This window comes from Thunnus thynnus, chromosome 15 (genome assembly GCF_963924715.1).
Source record: "Thunnus thynnus chromosome 15, fThuThy2.1, whole genome shotgun sequence".
Taxonomy (NCBI): Eukaryota; Metazoa; Chordata; class Actinopteri; order Scombriformes; family Scombridae; genus Thunnus; species Thunnus thynnus.
Genome location: NC_089531.1, coordinates 150,318 through 174,811, shown reverse-complemented (window position 1 = coordinate 174,811; position 24,494 = coordinate 150,318). Strand labels below are relative to the sequence as shown.

Here is a 24,494-nt window from a genome sequence, read left to right as displayed (position 1 = left end):
CTCACCTGTCCTCTTCTTGAGCTCACCTGTCCTCTACCAGAACTCACCTGTCCTCTACTTGAACTCACCTGTCCACTACCTGAACTCAACTGTCCTCTACTTGAACTCACCTGTCCACTACCTGAACTCAACTGTCCTCTACTCAAACTCACCTGAACTCACCTGTCTTCTACCCGAACTCACCTGTCCTCCACCTGAACTCACCTGTCTTCTACCCGAACTCACCTGTCCTCTACCTGAGCTCACCTGTTCTCTACCTGCCGGGGCCAGGAGGATTGTGGGAATAAAGATGGGGTCAAAGGTCGGCTGAAATATCTTCAGTTCAATAAAACACTTTAAAAACACACTGAGCTGCCTGGAAGTGTTAATTATGTCATATCCTGACCAACAGGATGATGTCATCAGGTCGATATCATTGATTGAGAATTGATCACTGACAGAAGACAAATTCTCAGTTTGATGTTCAAAATATGCAAAAACATTTATTGAAGTTTTAAAAAAAAACACATTTTACAAATCCTGACAGTGAGGATGAATATGATGTCACATCCTGTATGATGTCATTAAATCAAAACAGAACCGCAAAACGTTTGTGATCCTCTCAGACTGTTTCTACAACAAAATAAAACAATGTCTATAAACAAAATCCATGTTTTAAATATTAAAAATCATCATGGCCACTGCCACTCAGTGGGTGGGGCCTATCACTAGTGGGAAGGCTGTGATTTCCTGGGCCATGCTGATTGGTCGGTACACTGGAATCGATAGCGCAGGAATCGAACTCGTGGCTTGATGTGGAAGTCAGCAGGTATCCTCCAGTTCCACATTTTCTGCAACTGATGAAGAAACAAGATTTTACTTTACGTCTAAATTCAGAACTCTGAGGTTCAATTTTGTCTTTATCTGTCACAGAAACTTTTATCAAACCAGCTGTTAAAATGTTCAAGCAAAGATTACAAAAACGTAGCTACAGCGAGTAAAATGTTTGTGTTATATAATATTACATTTATTCCTGTTTCTTCTGTTATACATGGAGTATTCTGGACTGCTGGTTCAACAAATCAAGAAGAGAAATTGTAATATATACATTTATATATATAAATACATACATATACTATACACAACATCTTGTAGACCAAACGGTTTGAGAAAACTGTTGTTTTTCAACATCTAACAGTGTTCAGACACAACAAGAGGTGACTTTTAAAGGCAGTGTTAGACTTTGTATCTACACGAGTTGAAAATGTTTCGACCATGGATGTATTGTAACGACTGAATACTGGACTCAAAGATGCCGATTCACTGCTCTACAGACGCTCCTTTTCCCATGATTGTGTTTGGGGGGAAACGCTTTTCGGGCCAGTGTGTATCATGTGATGGACAGGAAGTTGTTATTGCAGTTTGGCCACTATGTCGCATTGGCTACACAGCCCAGCGCAGCTCCTGGGGAGTTGGTTCAACTTGAATAAAAGATTTGAACGCATCCGTGAGCTTTCTGAATGTTCTTCATAAATGTACACAGACGAGGCTGCAGGGGAAGATCTGAAAGAACTGGAGTTACTGCTGAGTTCGAGGTAAAGGTCTCTTTAGTCATCTCTCTTCGTCACAGTGATGTCAGCATGTTTACGTTAAAGTTACCAGAACATTTATGTAACAAGATTCACACCTGAAAGAGGTGATTGTTTCAAATGATCTGAAATTAGATCAAACTTTTGTATGAGGACGTTGTGTCACTCCAGCAAATACTGAGGTTAACATAATCAATACATCAGGAACCATCAGACAGCAGGGTTCTCCAGAGAACAGTCAGTCATTACAGAATAAATCAGGATGGAGCTCCTCAGCACATCACAGGATCCTGAGTCCAGGAGAACGTGGACTGAGACCAGAAGACTGAAGACAGAACTTAATGTGTGTGTGTGAGTGTCGGTACCAACCTTCAGGACCCTGACCAGATGGGTTGTACTGTTCAGTGGCGGAACCTGCAGAGAACAAGCAGAACCAAGAAAACAGAAAGAACAAGCTTTCAGCACCTGATCTCAGGTAGAACACAACAAACCCAAACCAGAAACCTTTAACCAGAACATCAAAGTCCAATCAGAACATTTAACCAGAACATCAAAGTCCAACCAGAACATTTAACCAGAACATCAAAGTCCAACCAGAACATTTAACCAGAAAACTAAAGTTTGTGGTTCTGCTGAATTGTTTTAATTTTGAACTACAAACATTTAAAAAACTTACCAGCCATCTGTGTGTGATCTGTCACAGCTGTATGATCTGTAATGACACACACACGTTAAAACACACACACATGAACACACACATGTTAAAACACACACACATGAACACACACATGTTAAAACACACACATGTTAAAACACACACACCAACACACACATGTTAAAACACATACATGTTAAAACACACACACATGAACACACATGTTAAAACACACACACATGAACACACACACGTTACAACACACACACATGAACACACACATGTTAAAACACACACGCATGAACACACACGTTAAAACACACACGCATGAACACACACATGTTAAAACACACACACATGAACACACACATGTTAAAACACATACATGTTAAAACACACACACGAACACACATGTTAAAACACACACACATGAACACACACATGTTAAAACACACACACGAACACATGTTAAAACACACACACATGAACACACACATGTTAAAACACATACATGTTAAAACACACACACATATTAAAACACATACATGTTAAAACACACACACGAACACACATGTTAAAACACACACGCATGAACACACACATGTTAAAACACACACACATGTTAAAACACATACATGTTAAAACACACACACGAACACACATGTTAAAACACACACACATGAACACACACATGTTAAAACACATACATGTTAAAACACATACATGTTAAAACACACACATGAACACACACATGTTAAAACACATACATGTTAAAACACACACACATGTTAAAACACACACATGTTAAAACACACACACATGTTAAAACACATACATGTTAAAACACATACATGTTAAAACACACACACGTTAAAACACACACATGTTAAAACACACACACATGAACACACACATGTTAAAACACACACACGAACACACATGTTAAAACACATACATGTTAAAACACACACACATGTTAAAACACATACATGTTAAAACACACACGAACACACGTTAAAACACACACACATGAACACACACATGTTAAAACACATACATGTTAAAACACACACACATGTTAAAACACATACATGTTAAAACACACACACATGTTAAAACACACACACATGAACACACACATGTTAAAACACATACATGTTAAAACACACACACATGTTAAAACACATACATGTTAAAACACACACACGAACACACATGTTAAAACACACACACATGAACACACACATGTTAAAACACATACATGTTAAAACACATACATGTTAAAACACACACACGAACACACATGTTAAAACACACACACATGAACACACACATGTTAAAACACATACATGTTAAAACACATACATGTTAAAACACACACACGAACACACATGTTAAAACACACACACATGAACACACACATGTTAAAACACATACATGTTAAAACACACACACGAACACACATTCTAAAACACACACACATGAACACACACATGTTAAAACACACACACATGTTAAAACACACACATGTTAAAACACATACATGTTAAAACACACACACATGTTAAAACACACACATGTTAAAACACACACACGAACACACATGTTAAAACACACACACATGTTAAAACACACACACGAACACACATGTTAAAACACACACACATGAACACATACATGTTAAAACACACACATGTTAAAACACACACATGTTAAAACACACACATGTTAAAACACACACACATGAACACATACATGTTAAAACACACACATGTTAAAACACACACACATGTTAAAACACACACACGAACACACACATGTTAAAACACACACATGAACACACACATGTTAAAACACATACATGTTAAAACACACACACGAACACACATGTTAAAACACACACACATGAACACACACATGTTAAAACACACACACATGTTAAAACACACATGTTAAAACACATACATGTTAAAACACACACACATGTTAAAACACACACACATGTTAAAACACACACATGTTAAAACACACACACGAACACACATGTTAAAACACACACACATGAACACACACATGTTAAAACACACACATGTTAAAACACACACACGAACACACATGTTAAAACACACACGCATGAACACACACATGTTAAAACACATACATGTTAAAACACACACACATGTTAAAACACACACACGAACACACATGTTAAAACACACACACATGAACACACACATGTTAAAACACATACATGTTAAAACACACACACGAACACACATGTTAAAACACACACACATGAACACACACACGTTAAAACACACACGCATGAACACACGTCTCCACCGTAGAAGAAGAACAGACCATGGTGCGTTCAACCTAAACTCTTCTTCTTCTGTGGAAATAAATGGAACTTACTGGAGTCCAGCGGGGTTCCTGTCGGATCTGAAACTACAGGAACACACAGAGGTTAACCACCTGTGACCTCTGACCTGTCAGCATCACTCAGTGTCAGCCATGTTGGAGGAGGGGCTTACATGCGTCTGTCCCTGTTGGGTCTGTTGCAACTGTAACCAGGTCTGTATGAGAATATTCACCTGAAACTGAAAGAGAGGAAGAACGACAGGTGGACAGACAGGTGAGCAGAGAGACAGTCCACAAAGTATGAAAACTTTAGCACTTTTAGTTTGTGAGACATCGACTTTCAAACATTCCTCCCACAGACTTTCCATTATAAATTTTAACTAATATATATATATATATAAATATATATATATATACAAAATCACTGGAATAAGCTAGAGGGAAGTACAGTAATAGCATTAATGTCCTTAAAGAGCTGAACATTTTGATATTTGAATGCTGGAAGCTGAAATAAATTGCCTGAAAAGGCTGAAAGAAGAGATGCTTAGTATTAATATCAGATGACCTGATGACCTACTAAATACATCGGAACAGAGAAGGCATCGGCCCAAAGAGCTGAGAGTTGCAAAGCGTTGCTGAAAATGCTGAAAAATTGTGAAATGAATCTCTAGAACTGGAAGCTGAACTGCATTATCTCAGGAAGAGTTGAGATACATTGCTGAAAAAGCTGGAAGCTAAACTGTAATATTGTCACTGTTTTCACTTGTACTGTAATAAAGTGTTGAAAAAAGCTTAATATTTAAAAAAAAAAAAGTAGAAAAAGTAGAAAAAAGTTGAATAGAAGCATAAATGTCCTTAAAGAGGAAGTTTAATATTTGAATGGTTTTGTACCTTAAAGTATGGAGACGCAGTAGTTGATCAAAAAACATATAGAAAAAAAATATATACAAAGCATCCTGAAAATGCAGAAATCTGAAATTAAATGAACCAGTAAGCTCCTATTACCATCTGTGTGCTTTTATTTTGGAAAAAAGGCCTCATCCTGAGCTTCCTACTAAGATCTTGTTACCGTCTGGAGCTTTTATTTTGAAAAACTAGTTCCATCCATAGTTTCCTGTTAACATACAGTGACTGTTGAGGGCTTTTATTTTGAAAAATGAGCCTCATCCTGAGCTAGCTGTTAAGATAATATTACTGTATTGGGCTTTTATTTTGAATGACAGTGTGTAAGTGTGTGTGTGTGTGTCCTTTAAAACTATAAGAAGTTAGACAGAAAGTGGTATTTGGTTGGACTAAACATTTAAGACTACAGGCCCTACATGGTGCAAACACATTTAGGGTTTGTCCAAAACCACTTTTGCTAGTTTAACGGCGGAAAAAATGATTGCAGCACCAGGCACATGGTTCAAAAGGGTTGTCTTCCGTCTTTTAATTAATCATGTGTGTGTCTTGGGCGTAACAGAACAAGCTCCGCTCTAGAACATAGGAGATAGCGGTTGGCTGGTAAGTGTTGATGAAACTTTGTTTTTGAGTTTGATTCAGATTGAAGCTGTCGTCAGGCTGTTGTCAGGCTTTGTTGGGGCAGAGCACTTCCTGGTTTCACTCTGAGTTTCAATGGGTGGGTTGCGGATGGGGTTCCCACCCTCTATTGTTGCCTTGCTGTGTAAATCTGAAAGGGATTGCCATGCCGATGTATTAACACGGATAAGACTGAAGTCCTCGTCATCACAGCCAGTCCCTCCATACAACAAAACATCAGCATCCAGCTGGAATCAACCCAACTCATGTCCACAAAGACTGCCTGAAACTTGGGTGTCATGATCTATGACCAGCTAAACTTTAAGGTTCTTGATCATTGTAATCTCAGAAAAGTTCAAGAATATTTGTTAAATATTGTTCAAAAATTAAATAACAGTTATAAGGACTTGATCAGCTCTCCAAGGTGCTGATCCTGCTGCTGGCAGCAGCTAGAAGCTGTTCAGATTTATTTCCTTCTTTAGTTTAATCATTGTTTTCACCTCATTTATTTCCTCATGTCATCATGTATTGATGCAGCAGGAAAGTCGATCCATGTCTGATCCGTTGTTGATATCCGTTTACTGGGTCTTGACAGACACCCTCAACCTGACCGGTCTGTTTAAATACCTATATGTATTGCTATGATTTGGTCAAATAATTAGAGAAATTCATTCATCATTACTGCAATTAATTAATTCTGATAAATATTATGACTAACGATTATGACGTAGTTTTTGAAATATGTTGATGTACACAATTATAATCTTTCACATTGTAATCCTTTTATTTGTAATCTTTTGCATGTTTGTATACGCATATTATTGTCTTGATAATGCACCTTAAAATAATGGTGAAATACTGCACCATTGACTTCAGACCAGGTTTTTGTTGGTCAATCATGCAATCGCTTTCTACTGCTTCAAAATTGTAATGCACCAACAATACGCCTGACCACACCTCATCTTAAGACCAACACGCCCATGGGCGCTCAGATGGGCGCAAGTGCATTTGCTATTTAAACAACATGAGCACTGGACGGGAAAATGACAACTGCATCAATCTGAAACTTGCAAAGACACTTTGCACTTTTTATATATCAGTAATCCTTGTGAGCTGGAAGCAGCAGCTCTGCTCTGAACGTTTCCAACAGTTTTTTCTACTTTCAGGCGAGTCGACGTCGGCTGGTGACGGATTCGTTTATATGGTCGTCTGCTCCTCGCTGAGCCATGACTCCATTACACAGCAGCAAAGTAAAATAAGTAGTTTACCTGTTGGAGGTGTGCTGGCTGTGTGCAGCTCTTCATCATCATCATCATCATCACTGTGGCTGTTTCTGCTTGTACTCTTCCTCCCTGCATTATTTCTAACTGATCTGCTCAACAAACTGCTCCAAATATCTACATGTTGTTGTGTCTTCCGGTTTTTAGCGCTGCTAACGAAGCTCTGTTTATTCAGTGAGGAACATCAGCCAATCAGAACAGAGTGCGCTCACTGGGAGGCGGGCCTTAAAGAGACAGGCACTAAGACTGCCTGCCATGAATATCACTTACAAAATGATTCCAGTAGGAGGTGAAATAAGGGATAGAAATACTTTCTTGCTTAAATAATGAACATACAACTCTATTATTATTTTTAGATGGTACAAAACAGATTTTACCACAAGGAGTGTCAATAGGGGGATGTACTGAGGTATCAGTAAGATAAGGAATACTTTTATATAGAGCCACAGAACCATCAGGCACTACTCTCATTACAAGGTGATATTCTTTAGTCGTAGTAGTATAGTAGTAGTGGAAAATAAAAATGGGAGATAAATTCACTGTAAGTCATGAAATGACCCTGTGAGTTGAGCAGCTGACCCAACAAAACAATGTTCCTTTCAAACCAATTCTTTCAAAAGATAGATCTGTTTTTGTATAAAATGTCATCACTGTTCCAAATATTATAATGCTGAAGGGAAAACTGTGTCAATGGTGAATTAATTAAGAGAACCTTGTAGCAACTAGTATTACCTGTGACATCATGACTGATTCCAAGACTTGATGCTGGAACCAATCAGAACAGTGTCAGTCAGGTATCATTCTGCCAGAAATACTGCTGTATGTTATCTTAATTTATTAATAACACTATTGATTTATGGATCCATCATGCTCTCACCTGTGGGGTCAATTTGAAGACCGGTCACTGACTCTACTCCACCTGCTGACATCATCATACCACCTATTTCATCTTCATCATCATCATCATCATCATCATTGCATCACTTTCAATCTACTAAGCCCTGAGTCAACACAGGAGAGTCCAGAGTCAACATAGGAGAGACCTGAGTCAAGATAAGAGAGCCCTGAGTCAAGATAGGAGAGGCCTGAGTCAAGATAAGAGAGACCTGAGTCAAGATAGGAGAGACCTGAGTCAAGACAGGAGAGACCTGAGTCAAGACAGGAGAGACCTGAGTCAAGATAAGAGAGACCTGAGTCAAGATAGGAGAGACCTGAGTCTAGATAGGAGAGACCTGAGTCAAGATAAGAGAGACCTGAGTCAAGATAAGAGAGCCCTGAGTCTAGATAAGAGAGACCTGAGTCAAGATAAGAGAGACCTGAGTCTAGATAAGAGAGACCTGAGTCAAGATAAGAGAGACCTGAGTCTAGATAGGAGAGACCTGAGTCAAGATAAGAGAGACCTGAGTCAAGATAAGAGAGACCTGAGTCAAGATAAGAGAGACCTGAGTCAAGATAAGAGAGACCTGAGTCAAGATAGGAGAGACCTGAGTCAAGATAGGACAGGTCTGAGTCAAGATAGGACAGGTCTGAGTCAAGATAGGACAGGTCTGAGTCAAGATAGGAGAGACCTGAGTCAAGATAGGAGAGACCTGAGTCAAGATAAGAGAGGTCTGAGTCAAGATAAGAGAGACCTGAGTCAAGATAGGAGAGACCTGAGTCAAGATAGGAGAGACCTGAGTCAAGATAGGAGAGGTCTGAGTCAAGATAAGAGAGACCTGAGTCAAGATAGGAGAGACCTGAGTCAAGATAGGAGAGACCTGAGTCAAGATAAGAGAGACCTGAGTCAAGATAAGAGAGACCTGAGTCAAGATAGGAGAGACCTGAGTCAAGATAGGAGAGACCTGAGTCAAGATAAGAGAGACCTGAGTCAAGATAGGAGAGACCTGAGTCAAGATAGGAGAGACCTGAGTCAAGATAAGAGAGACCTGAGTCAAGATAGGAGAGACCTGAGTCAAGATAGGAGAGACCTGAGTCTAGATAGGAGAGCCCTGAGTCACGATAGGAGAGACCTGAGTCAAGATAAGAGAGACCAGAGTCAAGATAAGAGAGCCCTGAGTAAAGATAGGAGAGACCTGAGTCAAGATAAGAGAGACCTGAGTCAAGATAAGATATGGTCAAGATCAAGATAATTGATAATTCTGTGGAGAACCAGGGGCTTGATCTATCTTTAACCCTTAGCTTTTTAAAAGGTGCATGTTTATCAGTGATAGCAATGAATTTGTAAAATATTCAATTGCCAGTTCTACATCTGGTATTTCAGATGTGTGATGTATTTACTGTTGGCACAGTCACAGAGGAAATCCTGGTCATCTAAAGTTTTTAAATTTCTTTTGATGACTAGAGCTTGATCTTTCCGGTCTGGCACTTCTTTTACAGGCTAGAGGACAGTGGTCGCTGATGCCAAGTGCAAACACTCCAGAGGAAGTAATTCTGTCCTTCCTATTGGACAGAATCAAATATATCAGTTTAGATTTTGAAGGGTCCTTCAAATTTGGTCTGGTTGGCTCATCAATCAGCTGTGACAGATTTAGGTTGTTACGCATCTCTTCTGTAGTATTTGAATCTTTTGTCAACCAGTTAAGGTTAAAGTCACCTAGAACCAGCAACCAGAGAGACCTGAGTCAAGATAGGAGAGGTCTGAGTCAAGATAAGAGAGACCTGAGTCAAGATAAGAGAGACCTGAGTCAAGATAAGAGAGACCTGAGTCAAGATAGGAGAGGTCTGAGTCAAGATAAGAGAGACCTGAGTCAAGATAAGAGAGACCTGAGTCAAGATAAGAGAGACCTGAGTCAAGATAGGAGAGACCTGAGTCAAGATAAGAGAGACCTGAGTCAAGATAAGAGAGACCTGAGTCAAGATAGGAGAGCCCTGAGTCAAGATAGGACAGGTCTGAGTCAAGATAGGAGAGACCTGAGTCAAGATAGGAGAGACCTGAGTCAAGATAGGAGAGGTCTGAGTCAAGATAAGAGAGACCTGAGTCAAGATAGGAGAGCCCTGAGTCTAGATAGGAGAGACCTGAGTCAAGATAGGAGAGACCTGAGTCAAGATAGGAGAGACCTGAGTCAAGATAGGAGAGCCCTGAGTCTAGATAGGAGAGACCTGAGTCAAGATAGGAGAGACCTGAGTCAAGATAGGAGAGACCTGAGTCAAGATAGGAGAGACCTGAGTCAAGATAGGAGAGCCCTGAGTCTAGATAGGAGAGACCTGAGTCAAGATAGGAGAGACCTGAGTCAAGATAGGAGAGACCTGAGTCAAGATAGGAGAGACCTGAGTCAAGATAGGAGAGGTCTGAGTCAAGATAAGAGAGACCTGAGTCAAGATAGGAGAGCCCTGAGTCTAGATAGGAGAGACCTGAGTCAAGATAGGAGAGACCTGAGTCAAGATAGGAGAGACCTGAGTCAAGATAGGAGAGACCTGAGTCAAGATAAGAGAGACCTGAGTCAAGATAAGAGAGACCTGAGTCAAGATAGGAGAGACCTGAGTCAAGATAAGAGAGGTCTGAGTCAAGATAAGATATGGTCAAGATCAAGATAATTGATAATTCTGTGGAGAACCAGGGGCTTGATCTATCTTTAACCCTTAGCTTTTTAAAAGGTGCATGTTTATCAGTGATAGCAATGAATTTGTAAAATATTCAATTGCCAGTTCTACATCTGGTATTTCAGATGTGTGATGTATTTACTGTTGGCACAGTCACAGAGGAAATCCTGGTCATCTAAAGTTTTTAAATTTCTTTTGATGACTAGAGCTTGATCTTTCCGGTCTGGCACTTCTTTTACAGGCTAGAGGACAGTGGTCGCTGATGCCAAGTGCAAACACTCCAGAGGAAGTAATTCTGTCCTTCCTATTGGACAGAATCAAATATATCAGTTTAGATTTTGAAGGGTCCTTCAAATTTGGTCTGGTTGGCTCATCAATCAGCTGTGACAGATTTAGGTTGTTACGCATCTCTTCTGAAGTATTTGAATCTTTTGTCAACCAGTTAAGGTTAAAGTCACCTAGAACCAGCATCTCTGAGTAGTTGTACTGTGCAAGTAAGTCTACTAATTTGTTAATTGCACTAGAGACAGCTGAGGGTGGACTCTTAACACCCACCACAATAATTGAATTATTACTAGATAAGTTAACTTTTAGGACAATAAATTCAAAGGAATTAGGTAGTGACTCTTCCAACTCTGTCTATTCTAAAACCAGGTTTCTGTCAGAACCAGGATATCAGGGTCAGTCTGTGATACAAGAGTTCTCAGGAGATTTAATTTAATTTTAATTGTTTGCATAGACCCCAGGTCATTTCTGGATTTAAAAGCCTGGAGCTTGTTTAAGGTTTGGGTTTTATGATTATTAAATTTTCAGGGTTACAATAACTTGTACAGGAAGTAGGCTGGTGGTGTTTACAAGGGTTACGTCTACTGTCGATTATTACTGGAATAGTGTCTGCATGCGTGAGATTCTCATGCTTAGGATATGGACGGTATGAACCCAGAAAGTTACAGTCAGATGGATTCACTGCAAGTCAGGAGGTGAAAGAGTCAAGATAGGAGAGTCCAGAGTCCAAAAGCTTCTTTGCCAGTAAAGTCCCAGTGACACTTCGAGCCCATGTAATAATAATAATAATAAAAATAATAATAATAATAAATGTGTTAGAACCTACCTGTTAGATCAGAAGGAACGTTCTGGGTCTGAAGATCACTGAAAGAAACCAGTTGGTCCGTCACTGCTGCAGAAACAGAACCATCAGAGTAAAACTACAGACTGAAGAACAGGAGGGTTCTGCTCTGTTCTGTTTGTTCTGTTTATTTGTTCTGTTTTGTTTGTGCTGTTGAAAGATGAAAGTTCACCTCTGTGTGATTCTGTCAGCAGAGTCTGTCGGCCGTTTCCTGGAAAATGCAAAATAAAACTTCTTTTCCACCAAAGGACAAACAGTGTGACATATAAAAAAAGACGTTGACAGGAAACCATCAGCAAAGAACATTAGAACCATGGACATTTAATAAGAGCAGCTCCTCCCAGCAGCCCAAAAAGCATTTTCCCCACAGACCTCCACTATAAAAAAGACATCTGTAAAACTGTTGACAGGATGCCTCAAATTGCAGATAAGGTCAATTACAACTCTGTGTTATTAATTTTTAATCCATTAAGGTTTTATATTTGTAAAACCTTCCTTGAGCCAAGAAAAGTGATTTTAAGATCTGTGACGTCATCCCAATAAAAGTCTATGGGCTGAGCGGGAGAAACGTACTGCACGTATGTACAAGTATTTGCAGTTTGCCGAACAACCCAGAAATAAACCTGGAAGCTAGACAGTTTTTTGGCTCACACTCCAGGAGAGGAAACCACATGAGGTTAGACATGTATGTTAAAGTCCAACATGTATGTTTAAGTTAAACATGTATATTAATCTTGTAGAGGTATGAACACGTATGATAAAGTTCAACATGTCCAGCTTAACAAGACAAACCCAGTATATGTCTGGACTGTGTGTGGTCAGTGTGGTACAGCGATAGTCAGTGGTCGGGTCTATAATGTGAATTCTTGGATATTAAATGTTCATCTGCAGTTTTCTGTAGTGGTTCCAATAATATTTGTTCTTAAAGTGATCATCACATGACAGCATCACATGACATGGTTAAGCTACGTTTGAGTCTAAAAAAAAAAAGGTTATAAATGCAGACACAACAACAAAACTTTCCAATCATATCTTGGGATTTTTGATTTGAAATAGAACTTATTGGAATTGTAATTATAACTATTCTAATTATCAGTTAACTCCTCCTGCTCTTTCATCTGTTTCACTCTGCAGTGATGGTTATTTCAGGTGCTTTAACTGTGTGCTCTCCTTCATGCCTTTATGCCCCCATTTCTGCCTCTTTCCCAGTCAATGATCATGGAGGCTGTGCTGGAAATTGTAAATGAAAGTTTTGGCAGCAGACGCTGCTACGTCTGTTTAAACAGGAGTTTAACCGACTTCACTGCATTTAACACCAGAGCTGAGAGCAGAAACACAGTCGCTCTGCATCGCTGCCGTCCTCCACTTCCATCATCTCACACCGATTCATTTTGAAGAGTAACAGCCAATGAGGAAACTCCAACACTCAGCCAGCCAACCAATGGCTGGCTGAGTCACTCACTCACTCAGTCACTCAGTCACTTAGTCACTCAGTCAGTCACTCACTAATTAATTCACTCAGTCACTCAGTCACTCATTCACTCAGTCACTCATTCACTCAGTCAGTCACTCACTAATTAATTCACTCAGTCACTCACTCCACTGGTCCAGCCAGGGATCGAACAGCCTCCTCTGACATCAGGTCAGTGACTCTGTTGCTGCTTTTAAATCTCGTCTTAAAGTTACTAACAGCTGACAGACGACATGTCTGTGGTCACAAGCTGTCAGTTTTATTTCTTTCATTAAAAGAGTTTTTATCTTTTTTGTGTTCGTGTGTGTATGTGTATACAGTATGTATATACTGTATGTATGTATGTGTGTGTATATGTATGTGTATGTATGTGTGTATGTGTGTATGTGTATACAGTATGTATGTATGTGTGTGTATGTGTGTGTATATGTATGTGTATGTATGTGTGTATGTGTGTATGTGTGTGTATACAGTATGTATGTATGTGTGTGTATGTGTGTGTATATGTATGTGTATGTATGTGTGTATGTGTGTATGTGTGTATGTGTGTGTGTGTATACAGTATGTATGTATGTGTGTATGTGTGTGTGTGTATACAGTATGTATGTATGTGTGTGTGTGTATACAGTATGTATGTCTGTGTATATGTATGTGTATGTATGTATGTATGTATGTGTGTGTATATGTATGTGTGTATGTGTGTATGTGTGTGTGTGTGTGTATACAGTATGTATGTATGTATGTGTGTGTGTATATGTATGTGTATGTATGTGTGTATGTGTGTATGTGTGTATGTGTATACAGTATGTATGTATGTGTGTGTATGTGTATGTGTATGTATGTGTGTATGTGTGTGTGTGTGTGTGTGTGTGTATACAGTATGTATGTGTGTGTGTATATGTATGTGTATGTATGTGTGTATGTGTGTATGTGTGTGTGTGTGTGTGTGTGTATACAGTATGTATGTATGTATGTATGTGTGTGTATATGTATGTGTGTATGTGTGTATGTGTGTGTGTGTGTGTATACAGTATGTATGTATGTATGTGTGTGTGTATATGTATGTGTATGTATGTGTGTATGTGTGTGTGTGTGTATGTGTATACAGTATGTATGTATGTGTGTGTATGTGTATGTGTATGTATGTGTGTATGTGTGTGTGTGTGTGTGTGTGTGTGTGTGTGTGTATACAGTATGTATGTATGTATGTATGTGTATGTGTATGTATGTGTGTATGTGTGTGTGTGTGTGTGTGTGTATGCATATGTTTCATTATTTACCTTCTGCAATTGTCCCTAATGTCGCTCATATACTGAATTTCCTCACCTTGGAAAGCACTTTATTATTATTATTATTATAAACATGTAGAGGTTTGAACATGTTAAAGTTACATGTGTAGAGGTAGGAACATGTATGATAAAGTTAAACATGTAGAGGTTTGAACATGAATGTGAAAGTTAAACATGTAGAATTTTAACATGTATGTTCATTTAAAACATGTAGGGGTTTGAACATGTGTATTCATGTTGGTGTGTGACATCCTGTTTTCACAGTGGAAACAAAATGGATTTTGTGGTTCAGTTCAATTTGTTTGAAAAGAAAAAGCATTTTTCATTAATTTTTGATGATGATATAAAACATAATGATAATGTTAATAAGTGGAAACATTCCTATCCACACAGACTAAAACCTTGTGCAGTAAAGGATCCATGAATACAGGTGTGTTTGTTTACCTGTCTGTTCTTTGTGAGTGTCCCTGTGTGATGACGATAATGAGGATGATGAAGCTGAGGAAGAAAAAAAGAAAACACTCACAGAACAGTAAACAAGCTGTTAGAGAACGTTCACAAAGAAACACTGATCACAGATTTCAGAGTAAAAGTCTGTAGATTTCAGAGTAAAAGTCTTTTTTCTACACCAACCTCCCTGGATGATGGAATGGGAGACAAAGCTGGATGGTGATTGATCAGGTCCGGAGCTCAGAGAGGTGAGCTTCCCTCCTGATTGGATGCTGATGTCAGACTGAAGAGGAGCTCCTTCACAGAACAAGAGCAAGAAAACAGAGATTAACACACACACCTGTGGGCTGGTCACATGACACCTGTGTGGGCGGGGCACATGACACCTGTGTGGGCGGGGCACATGACACCTGTGTGGGCTGGTCACATGACACCTGTGTGGGCTGGTCACATGACACCTGTGTGGGTGGGTCAGTACCTGAAGGTGAGTCCAGACTGGAGCCGCTGTTCTGATCTGCATTCGGAGCTGCTGTCACTGAATTCATCACTGAAGCACAAACAGCAACCAGACCAATCAATACTGAAGCTGATCACATCTGATCAAACTGAAGCTGATTCAGATGTGTTGCAGCTGAGTTTAAAAAGAGACCAAAGAAAAATCACACCTGTGGAGTCCAGCTGAGTGGGCAGAGCTGTGTGACCTGATAGAAAAAAACAAACAAAAACAAATCTCAACTTCCTGTTTAAAGTTTTATCAATAAATCTGATTAGTGTCACCTGATCTGATCACCTGGGGCCCGTATTTCAAAACATGTAATCTGGATCAGAATTATCTGGATAGTGAAATCTCCCTTTTCTCTGTCAAGGATCCAAATGGTCCTACTGACTTTGTCTGAGTGGTTCAAAACATTGGCAGGTTGGATCACAGTGATCCCGATATGACCAGATAGGGATCTGCAAATCTCAAGTCCCAGCCCCTGAATCTGAACAGCAAAGAAAACATGGCAGACCATTTCAAAAGGAGCAAGTGGTAGCACAGCTTTCACGTCCAAATGTAAGTATACTTTGGCTGCTATGTAAGTTAGCATTTATAAGACTATACAAATGGAAACCAATATATCATGCCAACCAGCTATCTGAATTATCATCTTCTTAAAACAAGGGTGTGATATTGGTTAATTAAGCTCAGGTCATGCTAACAGGAGCTTACTTGGCTCCATTGACTTCTGTGTTAAGTAGCTAGTGAGCTAGCAAGCTAGATGACTGTTGATGTATGTGGCGGTTTATGGTTCAACTTTTAAAAGGGAATTTATTGGAGTTATGTCATACATTAACTCTTGAAACAAACACCAACCCATTCACAACGTTAAATCTACCATTAGTGAGCTAGCTTACATTATTATTTGCCTGCTGAAACAGCAAACTTTCTTGAAGTAGGTTACATGTGTACAGACTGCTACAATACTTTGGGAACATGATGTTAAAGTAGACATTAGGCTACCTGTTACGGCTTTCAGTAAAGTAAAATTAAAGGATTTTGTCCCCCAAACAGCTGACAATATCAAACATATATATATAATATATTTAATTTTAACTTTTCACTGTATATTAATTTACACAATCACAAGAGTTGAACCAGTCAAAAATAGTTTATATGTATGTATGTATGTATGTATGTATGTGTGTGTATAAATACATACATACATACACAGATATATATATAAATTCCCTCTCTCACTCCCCTCCCATGGGGGGGGGGGGGGGGGGGGTGTCTCTACCAGAGTTCTGGGAGTTTGAGGGATCTGCGCAGTATCTTAGCTGTTCCTAGGACTGCGCTCTTCTGGACAGAGAGCTCAGATGTTGTACCTGGAATCTGCTGGAGCAGATTTGTTTGTGGGTCACAGCTCCCAGTGCTCCAATTACCACTGGCACCACTGTTGCCTTCATTCCCCACATCTTTTCTAGCTCCTCTTGGTATTTTTTGATCTTCTCGTGTTCCTTCTTCCTGATGTTGCTGTCGCTTGGGATTGCTACGTCTATCATTACTGGCTTCTTCTGTTGTTTGTCGATCAACACGATGTCCGGTTGGTTCACCATCACCAGCTTGTCAGTCTGGATCTGGAAGTCCTACAGGATCTTAGCTTGTTCATTCTCAACCACCTTAGGAGGTGTCTTCCATTGTGACCTTGGGACCTCCAGCCCATACTCAGTGCAGATGTTCCTGTAGACTATGCCAGCCACTTGGTTATGGCGTTCCATGTACGCTGTTCCTGCCTGCATCTTACACCCTGCTATTATGTGCTGAACTGTCTCAGGAGCATCTTTGCACAGCCTGCACCTGGGGTCCTGTCTGGTGTGGTAGATCCCCGCCTCTATTGATCTTGTACTGAGTACCTGTTCTTGTGCTGCCATGATCAGTGCTTCTGTGCTGTCCTTCAGTCCAGCCTTTTCCAGCCACTGGTAGGATTTCTTGATATCAGCCACTTCTTCTATCTGTCGGTGGTACATGCCGTGTGGGGCTCGTCCCTCCATGATGGTTCCTCCTCCTCCTCTGCATCATTGGGTTTCTGCTGCCTGAGGTATTCACTTAGCAGTTCATCTTTGGGGCCCGTCTTCCTGATGTATTCCTGGATGTTGGTTGTTTCATCCTGGACAGTGGCTCTGATGCTCACCAGTCCTCGGCCTCCCTCGTTCCACTTAGTGTACAGTCTCAGGGTGCTGGACTTGGGATGAAACCCTCCATGCATTGTGAGGAGCTTTCTTGTCTTGATATCAGTGGTCTCTATCTCCTCCTTTGGCCAGCTTATTATATCAGTGGGGTATCTGATGACTGACAGGGCGTACGTGTTGATGGCCCGTATCTTGTTCTTCCCATTCAGCCGACTTTTCAGGACCTGCCTTACTCTGTGTAGGTATTTGGCTGTGGCTGACTTCCTTGCGGTCTCCTCATGGTTCCCATTTGCCTGCGGGATCCCAGGTATTTGTAGCTGTCCTGAACTCTGCAATGCTGCCTCCTGGTAGTTCAACCCCTCATGTCCTGATCATCTTCCCTCTCTTCGATACCATCCGACCACACTTATCTAGTTCAAATGACATTCCGATGTCGTTGCTGTAGATCCTGGTGAGGTGGATCAGTGAGTCGATGTCTCGCTCATTCCTGGCATACAGCTTGATGTCATCCATGTAGAGGATGTGACTGATGGTTGTTCCACTTCGGAACCGGTATCCGTAGCCACTCTTTGAGATGACCTGGCTGAGGGGGTTCAGGCCTATGCAGAACAGCAGCGGGGATAGTGCATCACCTTGGTATATGCCACACTTGATGGTAACTTGTGCAGTTGGCTTTGAGTTGGCCTCCAGAGTCGTTTTCCACAGCCCCATTGAGTTCTTGATGAAGGCTCTTAGTGTCCTGTTGATGTTGTACATTTCCAAGCATTCCAGTATCCATGTGTGTGGCATTGAGTCGTAGGTCTTCTTGTAGTCAATCCAGGTGGTGCACAGGTTGGTCTGCCTGGTCTTGCAGTCTTTGCTGACATACATATATATATATATATATATATATATATATATATATATATATATATATATATATATATGAAAATGGAAGGGGATGTTTGTATTGTTTTATTGTGCTGTTTTCTGTCTCTTCAAATAAAAGCACTTAAAAACACCTAACCCTAACCCCACATTGGCTATTCAACCTGTTGTTCTTTACATAGATAGTAGCGTACAGTGTGATATGTGGTCCCATTAAGAGCACTGATAATCAGGATTTGGTAATCTTGAAAAGTTTGTGTCTGGATTAAAGTGATCCAGTCCAATGTTACTTTGAAAATTGGCACAAAGGTAAGATGGTTTACCTGATCCTGGGTAGCCAAACCTGGGATTTCCAAATCCGGATCATTCTGATCCATATGAAACTTTTTGAACAACTGGGCCCTGATCTGATCAAACCTGATCTGATCACACCTAATCACACCTGTCCTGTTTTGTTGGGAAATACTTCCACCATGTTTCTTTTGGAGTTTGAAAAAAATCAGAAGCATCAACCATTGAGAGCCCGCAGGTGTTTGTCCTATCAGGTGTGTCAAAATGCATGTTGATGTGTGATTGGAAGACGGAGCGATCAATCATCTTTTAAAGACCCCCCCCTGAACTCTGATTAATAAAGCAGATCTGAGGTCAGACCTGGTATGTTGATGTGAGTGTCTGGCTCAAACGGATCTGCTCCACCTGAAAACACAAATAACAAACTTCTTCTTCAAGTATTCACAACAAATTCCATAATACTACAGTGCTACAATACTACAGTACTACAGTACCATTCAATTCAAATCAGTTTTATTTATATAGCGCCAAATCCCAACAGAAGTTATCTCAGGGCACTTTTCACATAGAGCAGGTCTAGACCGAACTCTATAATTTACAGAAACCCAACATTCCTCCATGAGCAGCACTGGGTGACAGCAGCGAGGAACAACTCCCCTTTAACGGGAAGAAACCTCAAGCAGAACTGGATGCAATATTTTTTTTCCCAGGATGGCGAAGTCATGACTCATCCTACTCTGCCTTTGATTGGCTTACCTTGATATTCTTACCCTCTCAATCCTCATGCCTAAACCTAACCAACCCAACTGAAGAGGCAATGAGTACAAGCCATTCAGAGGCAGAGTAGGAGGTGTCATGACTTCGCCATCGTGGGAAAAAATTTGGTGAGCCAAACAGAGAGAGAGACACAGAGAAGCATAATAACAACAATACTAACAATAACAATAATAACAATAATAGAAATATGACAAATAATAATATTAATAATAATAATAGCAGGCATGGGTGTCAAGCAGGACCATGGCAGCAGGGGGTCCGAAACCACGATCCCTGGAAGCCCACAATCCATAACCAGGTGGTCTGTGACCCTGATCCATACGAATCTATAAGACTAGAAGGCACAAAAACTCTGTGGAAGAGGCTAAGTTAGTAACATGCATTGATGTTACATGAATGCATACAGATGGAGAGGAGGAGGAGGAGAGAGGAGCTCAGTGCATCATGGGAAGTCCCCCAGCAGTCTAGGCCTATAGCAGCATAACTAAGGGCTGATCCAAGGCGAGCCTGGTCGGCCCTAACTATAAGCTTTATCAAAAAGGAAAGTTTTAAGTCTACTCTTAAACATAGAGAGGGTGTCTGCACCCCGGACTGAATCCGGTAGATGGTTCCACAGGAGAGGAGCCTGATAGCTGAAGGCTCTGCCTCCCATTCTACTTTTAAACACTGTAGGAACCACCAGTAAGCTGCATACTGGGAGTATGTGAGGAGAAGGATTTTAAATTCTATTCTAGATTTTACAGGAAGCCAATGCAGCGAAGCTAAAATGGGAGAAATGTGGTCTCTTTTTCTAGTTTTAGTCAGAACACGTGCAGCTGCATTCTGGACCAGCTGGAGAGTCTTTAGAGACTTGTTAGAGCAGCCTGATAATAAGGAATTGCAATAATCCAGCCTAGAAGTAACAAATGCGTGAACTAGTTTTTCTGCATCTCTTTGAGACAGGATGTGCAATATTAATATAATATTTGCAATATTATGTAAGTGAAAAAAGGCAGTCCTTGAAATTTGTTTTATGTGGGAGTTAAAGGACATATCCTGATCAAAGATAACTCCCAGATTCCTTACGGTGGTGCTGGAGGCCAGGGTAATGCCATCCAGAGCAGCTATATCATTGGATAACATTGGTGCTGACATGCTGATGGCTTCTCCCTCTCGCTCTTGCTCGGTGTGTCATATGTTTAGCTATTCCTCTGCCTCCTTTAGTGATAATGGTACATGTAATGAATGTAGTTGATTTGCAGTGTTGGAGATGAGGCTCAGTGAATAGGAAGCGTGTCTCCGCACCTAAGCAGAAGCCCACGGTTCACCACCAACCAGTTCATGTTTCTAACAGGTTCTCCCCACTCAGTAACACACCTGCTCAGAAACCAACTCTGATTATTGGCAGCTCCATAGTCAGAAACGTGAAGTTAGCGACACCAGCAGCCATAGTTAAATATTCCTGAGGCCAGAGCGGGCGACACTGAATCAAATTTAAAACTGCTGGCTAAGAATAAACGTAAATATGGTACGATTGTTATTCACATTGATGGGAATGACTCCCGATTACACCAATGGGACAATACAATACTATAATACCACAGTATTATAATACTACAGTACTGCAATACTACAGCAATATAATATCACAATTCTATAGTACTACAATGCTACAGTACTACAGCACCACAATACTACAGCACTACAATACTATAATACCACAGTATTATAATACTACAGTACTGCAATACTACAGTACTATAATACTACAATAATACAGCACTACAATACTATAATACCACAGTACTACAATACTACAGTACTATAATACTACAATACTACAGCACTACAATACTATAATACCACAGTACTACAATACTACAGTACTATAATACTACAATACTACAGCACTACAATACTATAATACCACAGTACTACAATACTACAGTATTACAATACTACAGTACTATAATACTACAATACTACAGCACTACAATACTATAATACCACAGTACTACAATACTACAGTACTATAATACTACAGTACTGCAATACTACAATATTGCAAACTTACAGTACTATAATACCACAGTGCTACAATAGTATAATACTGCAACACTACAGTACTACAATACAACAGCACTATAATACTACAGTACTGCAATACTACAATATCGCAAACTTACAGTACTATAATACTACAATGCTACATTGCTGCTACATAAAGTCAGAAAACTGACAGAATGTCAAGCTCTGTGATTGGATGTTTGTTAGTGAAATGCATCTTGGGAGTTGTAGTTGATATTTTCTAAGTCAGTAGTTGATCTGGGGTCAGTTCATGTTGACCCAAACTCAGAAACAATAAACTGAACTCACCCATCAGGCCGAGCAGGAAGTCATGAGCAGACGCATCGATGAGTCCTGAAATTAAAAAAACATCTTAATGTGGAACTAAACAAAGAAACAATTTCCTGTTTGGTGCCCTGTTTTATTTTCCTATTTGTTTGTTTGTTGTAAATAAACAGAGATCAGCTGATCATATCTCCCCCTGCAGGCTGCAGGCAGCATTACAGCGACCTCATCAACATTGTTAAAGCACAAATATTCAGCACATGTTCAGCTCTATATTTATATTCTGGGGCTCTACTGGAATAAAAACTCCTTATTGATCTTCTACTGGTCCTTTATGCAGCCCCTCAGTTCAGCCTCTGTCTGAAACAGGCCGTTTTAGCTCCTGTCTCTTTAAGGCCCCGCCTCCTGATGAGCCCACTCTGTTCTGATTGGTCAGCTTCAGGAAGCTTCCTCCGGCTCCGGAGGCTACGTAAACAAACTATAGTAGCAGGATTTCACTTCTTCTTCTCCTTCTTTACTCCAAATGTCAACTTGTCAAATCCATCCGTACATGTTGGAGCTGAATCACATCTGAAATATGAGAGTGAACAACACATGGAAACACCTGAGCAACCACCTAGCAACCACCTTAGCAACAACTTTAGAAACCAAGACTACGGAACGGACGGCCCTTAATGGGAATGTGTGATGAACTGACGTCAGCAAGGTAGAAAAAAACGTGGCAATTGAAGCATAGAGCAGGTTGAAGCCCTGACTTTTGACTTGCAGGCAGCATTTCTACAGACGTTCACCTCAAATTTCTGAACTTTGACCATGTTTAAAGAACCAGAGTGTAGATTTTAATGGCATCTAGCAGAATGGACTTGGCGGAAATGTGATAGAATATTCAAAAGCATGTTTTAATATAATCACCTGAAAATAAGAATTGTTTTATTTTTGTTACCTTACTCCGTGTCCAAACAGAATGCAACACAACTGAGTGTCAAAATCAGTTTGACTGCTTTGTTTTCTATTTGGATACAAGAAGTGACAACAGACAGATCTCACCTGGGCACTCACCTGGATAATCAAGGTGAGGGACTCCGCCCCCAAACGAATCCAGAACACCTGAGAGAGAAAGACAGGTTAACAGGCGGACAGGTTAACGGGCGGACAGGTTAACAGGCGGACAGGTGAGCAGACAGACAGGTTAACAGGCAGACAGGTTAACAGGCGGACAGGTTAACAGGCGGACAGGTGAGCAGACAGACAGGTTAACAGGCAGACAGGTTAACAGGCGGACAGGTGAGCAGACAGACAGGTTAACAGGCAGACAGGTTAACAGGCAGACAGGTGAGCAGACAGACAGGTTAACAGGCAGACAGGTGAGCAGACAGACAGGTTAACAAGCAGACAGGTGAGCAGACAGACAGGTTAACAGGCAAACAGGTTAACAGGCAGACAGGTGAGCAGACAGACAGGTGAGCAGACAGACAGGTGAGCAGACAGACAGGTTAACAGGCAAACAGGTTAACAGGCAGACAGGTGAGCAGACAGACAGGTGAGCAGACAGACAGGTGAGCAGACAGACAGGTTAACAGGCAGACAGGTTAACAGGCAGACAGGTGAGCAGACAGACAGGTTAACAGGCAGACAGGTGAGCAGACAGACAGGTTAACAAGCAGACAGGTGAGCAGACAGACAGGTTAACAGGCAAACAGGTTAACAGGCAGACAGGTGAGCAGACAGACAGGTGAGCAGACAGACAGGTGAGCAGACAGACAGGTTAACAGGCAAACAGGTTAACAGGCAGACAGGTGAGCAGACAGACAGGTGAGCAGACAGACAGGTGAGCAGACAGACAGGTTAACAGGCAGACAGGTTGACAGGCAGACAGGTTAAGAGGCAGACAGGTGAGCAGACAGACAGGTTAACAGGCAGACAGGTGAGCAGACAGACAGGTTAACAGACAGACAGGTGAGCAGGCAGACAGAGAGGTTGTTGCATCATGTGACTCATCTATAAATATTTTGCTGTTTTCAGCCTGTCTCGCCTGTCAGTGCCCTTCTGTAGCCCCGCCCCCTGTAGCTCACCTGTCTGACTGTCAGCTCCTCCTCCTCCATTCAGCAGCTTCTGTCCATTACCTGAAACACATTTCATAATATTCAACAATCAGTTTCATTGATTTTTACTTTTGTGTTTTAAATTGTCACATTTTCGTATGCAGTTCTGCTGAAGCTAATTTATATTAAACAGACACGTTTGTTTTGTGTTTGAGATCCACAAACAGCAGCTTTACATCATTCCCTGTGTGCGCACTG

At 40.7% G+C, this 24,494-nt stretch overlaps 1 protein-coding gene across 1 annotated transcript; it reads right to left on the bottom strand.

The window, feature by feature from the left end:
- Nucleotides 1–455: 455 nt before the first annotated feature.
- LOC137198525 (uncharacterized) lies at nucleotides 456–24,296 on the bottom strand. Its single transcript, XM_067612411.1, has 17 exons — nucleotides 24,227–24,296; nucleotides 23,254–23,301; nucleotides 22,219–22,263; nucleotides 19,447–19,491; nucleotides 15,924–15,959; nucleotides 15,737–15,805; nucleotides 15,442–15,555; nucleotides 15,253–15,306; nucleotides 12,221–12,259; nucleotides 12,034–12,099; nucleotides 8,260–8,301; nucleotides 8,115–8,147; nucleotides 4,758–4,823; nucleotides 4,639–4,671; nucleotides 2,245–2,280; nucleotides 1,938–1,982; nucleotides 456–836 (listed from the first exon to the last, which is right to left on the bottom strand). Exons 1-17 carry the CDS (start codon nucleotides 24,294–24,296, stop codon nucleotides 802–804), a joined length of 876 nt encoding a protein of 291 aa, XP_067468512.1. The 3' UTR covers nucleotides 456–801.
- Between the last annotated feature and the right edge of the window lie 198 nt (nucleotides 24,297–24,494).

Coding starts and splice junctions, on each gene's coding strand:
- LOC137198525 (XM_067612411.1), bottom strand. CDS start 24,296: ATGGAGGAGGAGGAGCTGACAGTCAGACAGGTGAGCTACAGGGGGCGG. Junction 8,148..8,259: donor TCTTCAAATTGACCCCACAG/GTGAGAGCATGA, acceptor GATTGGTTCCAG/CATCAAGTCTTGGAATCAGT. Junction 4,672..4,757: donor CCCAACAGGGACAGACGCAT/GTAAGCCCCTCC, acceptor GTGTTCCTGTAG/TTTCAGATCCGACAGGAACC.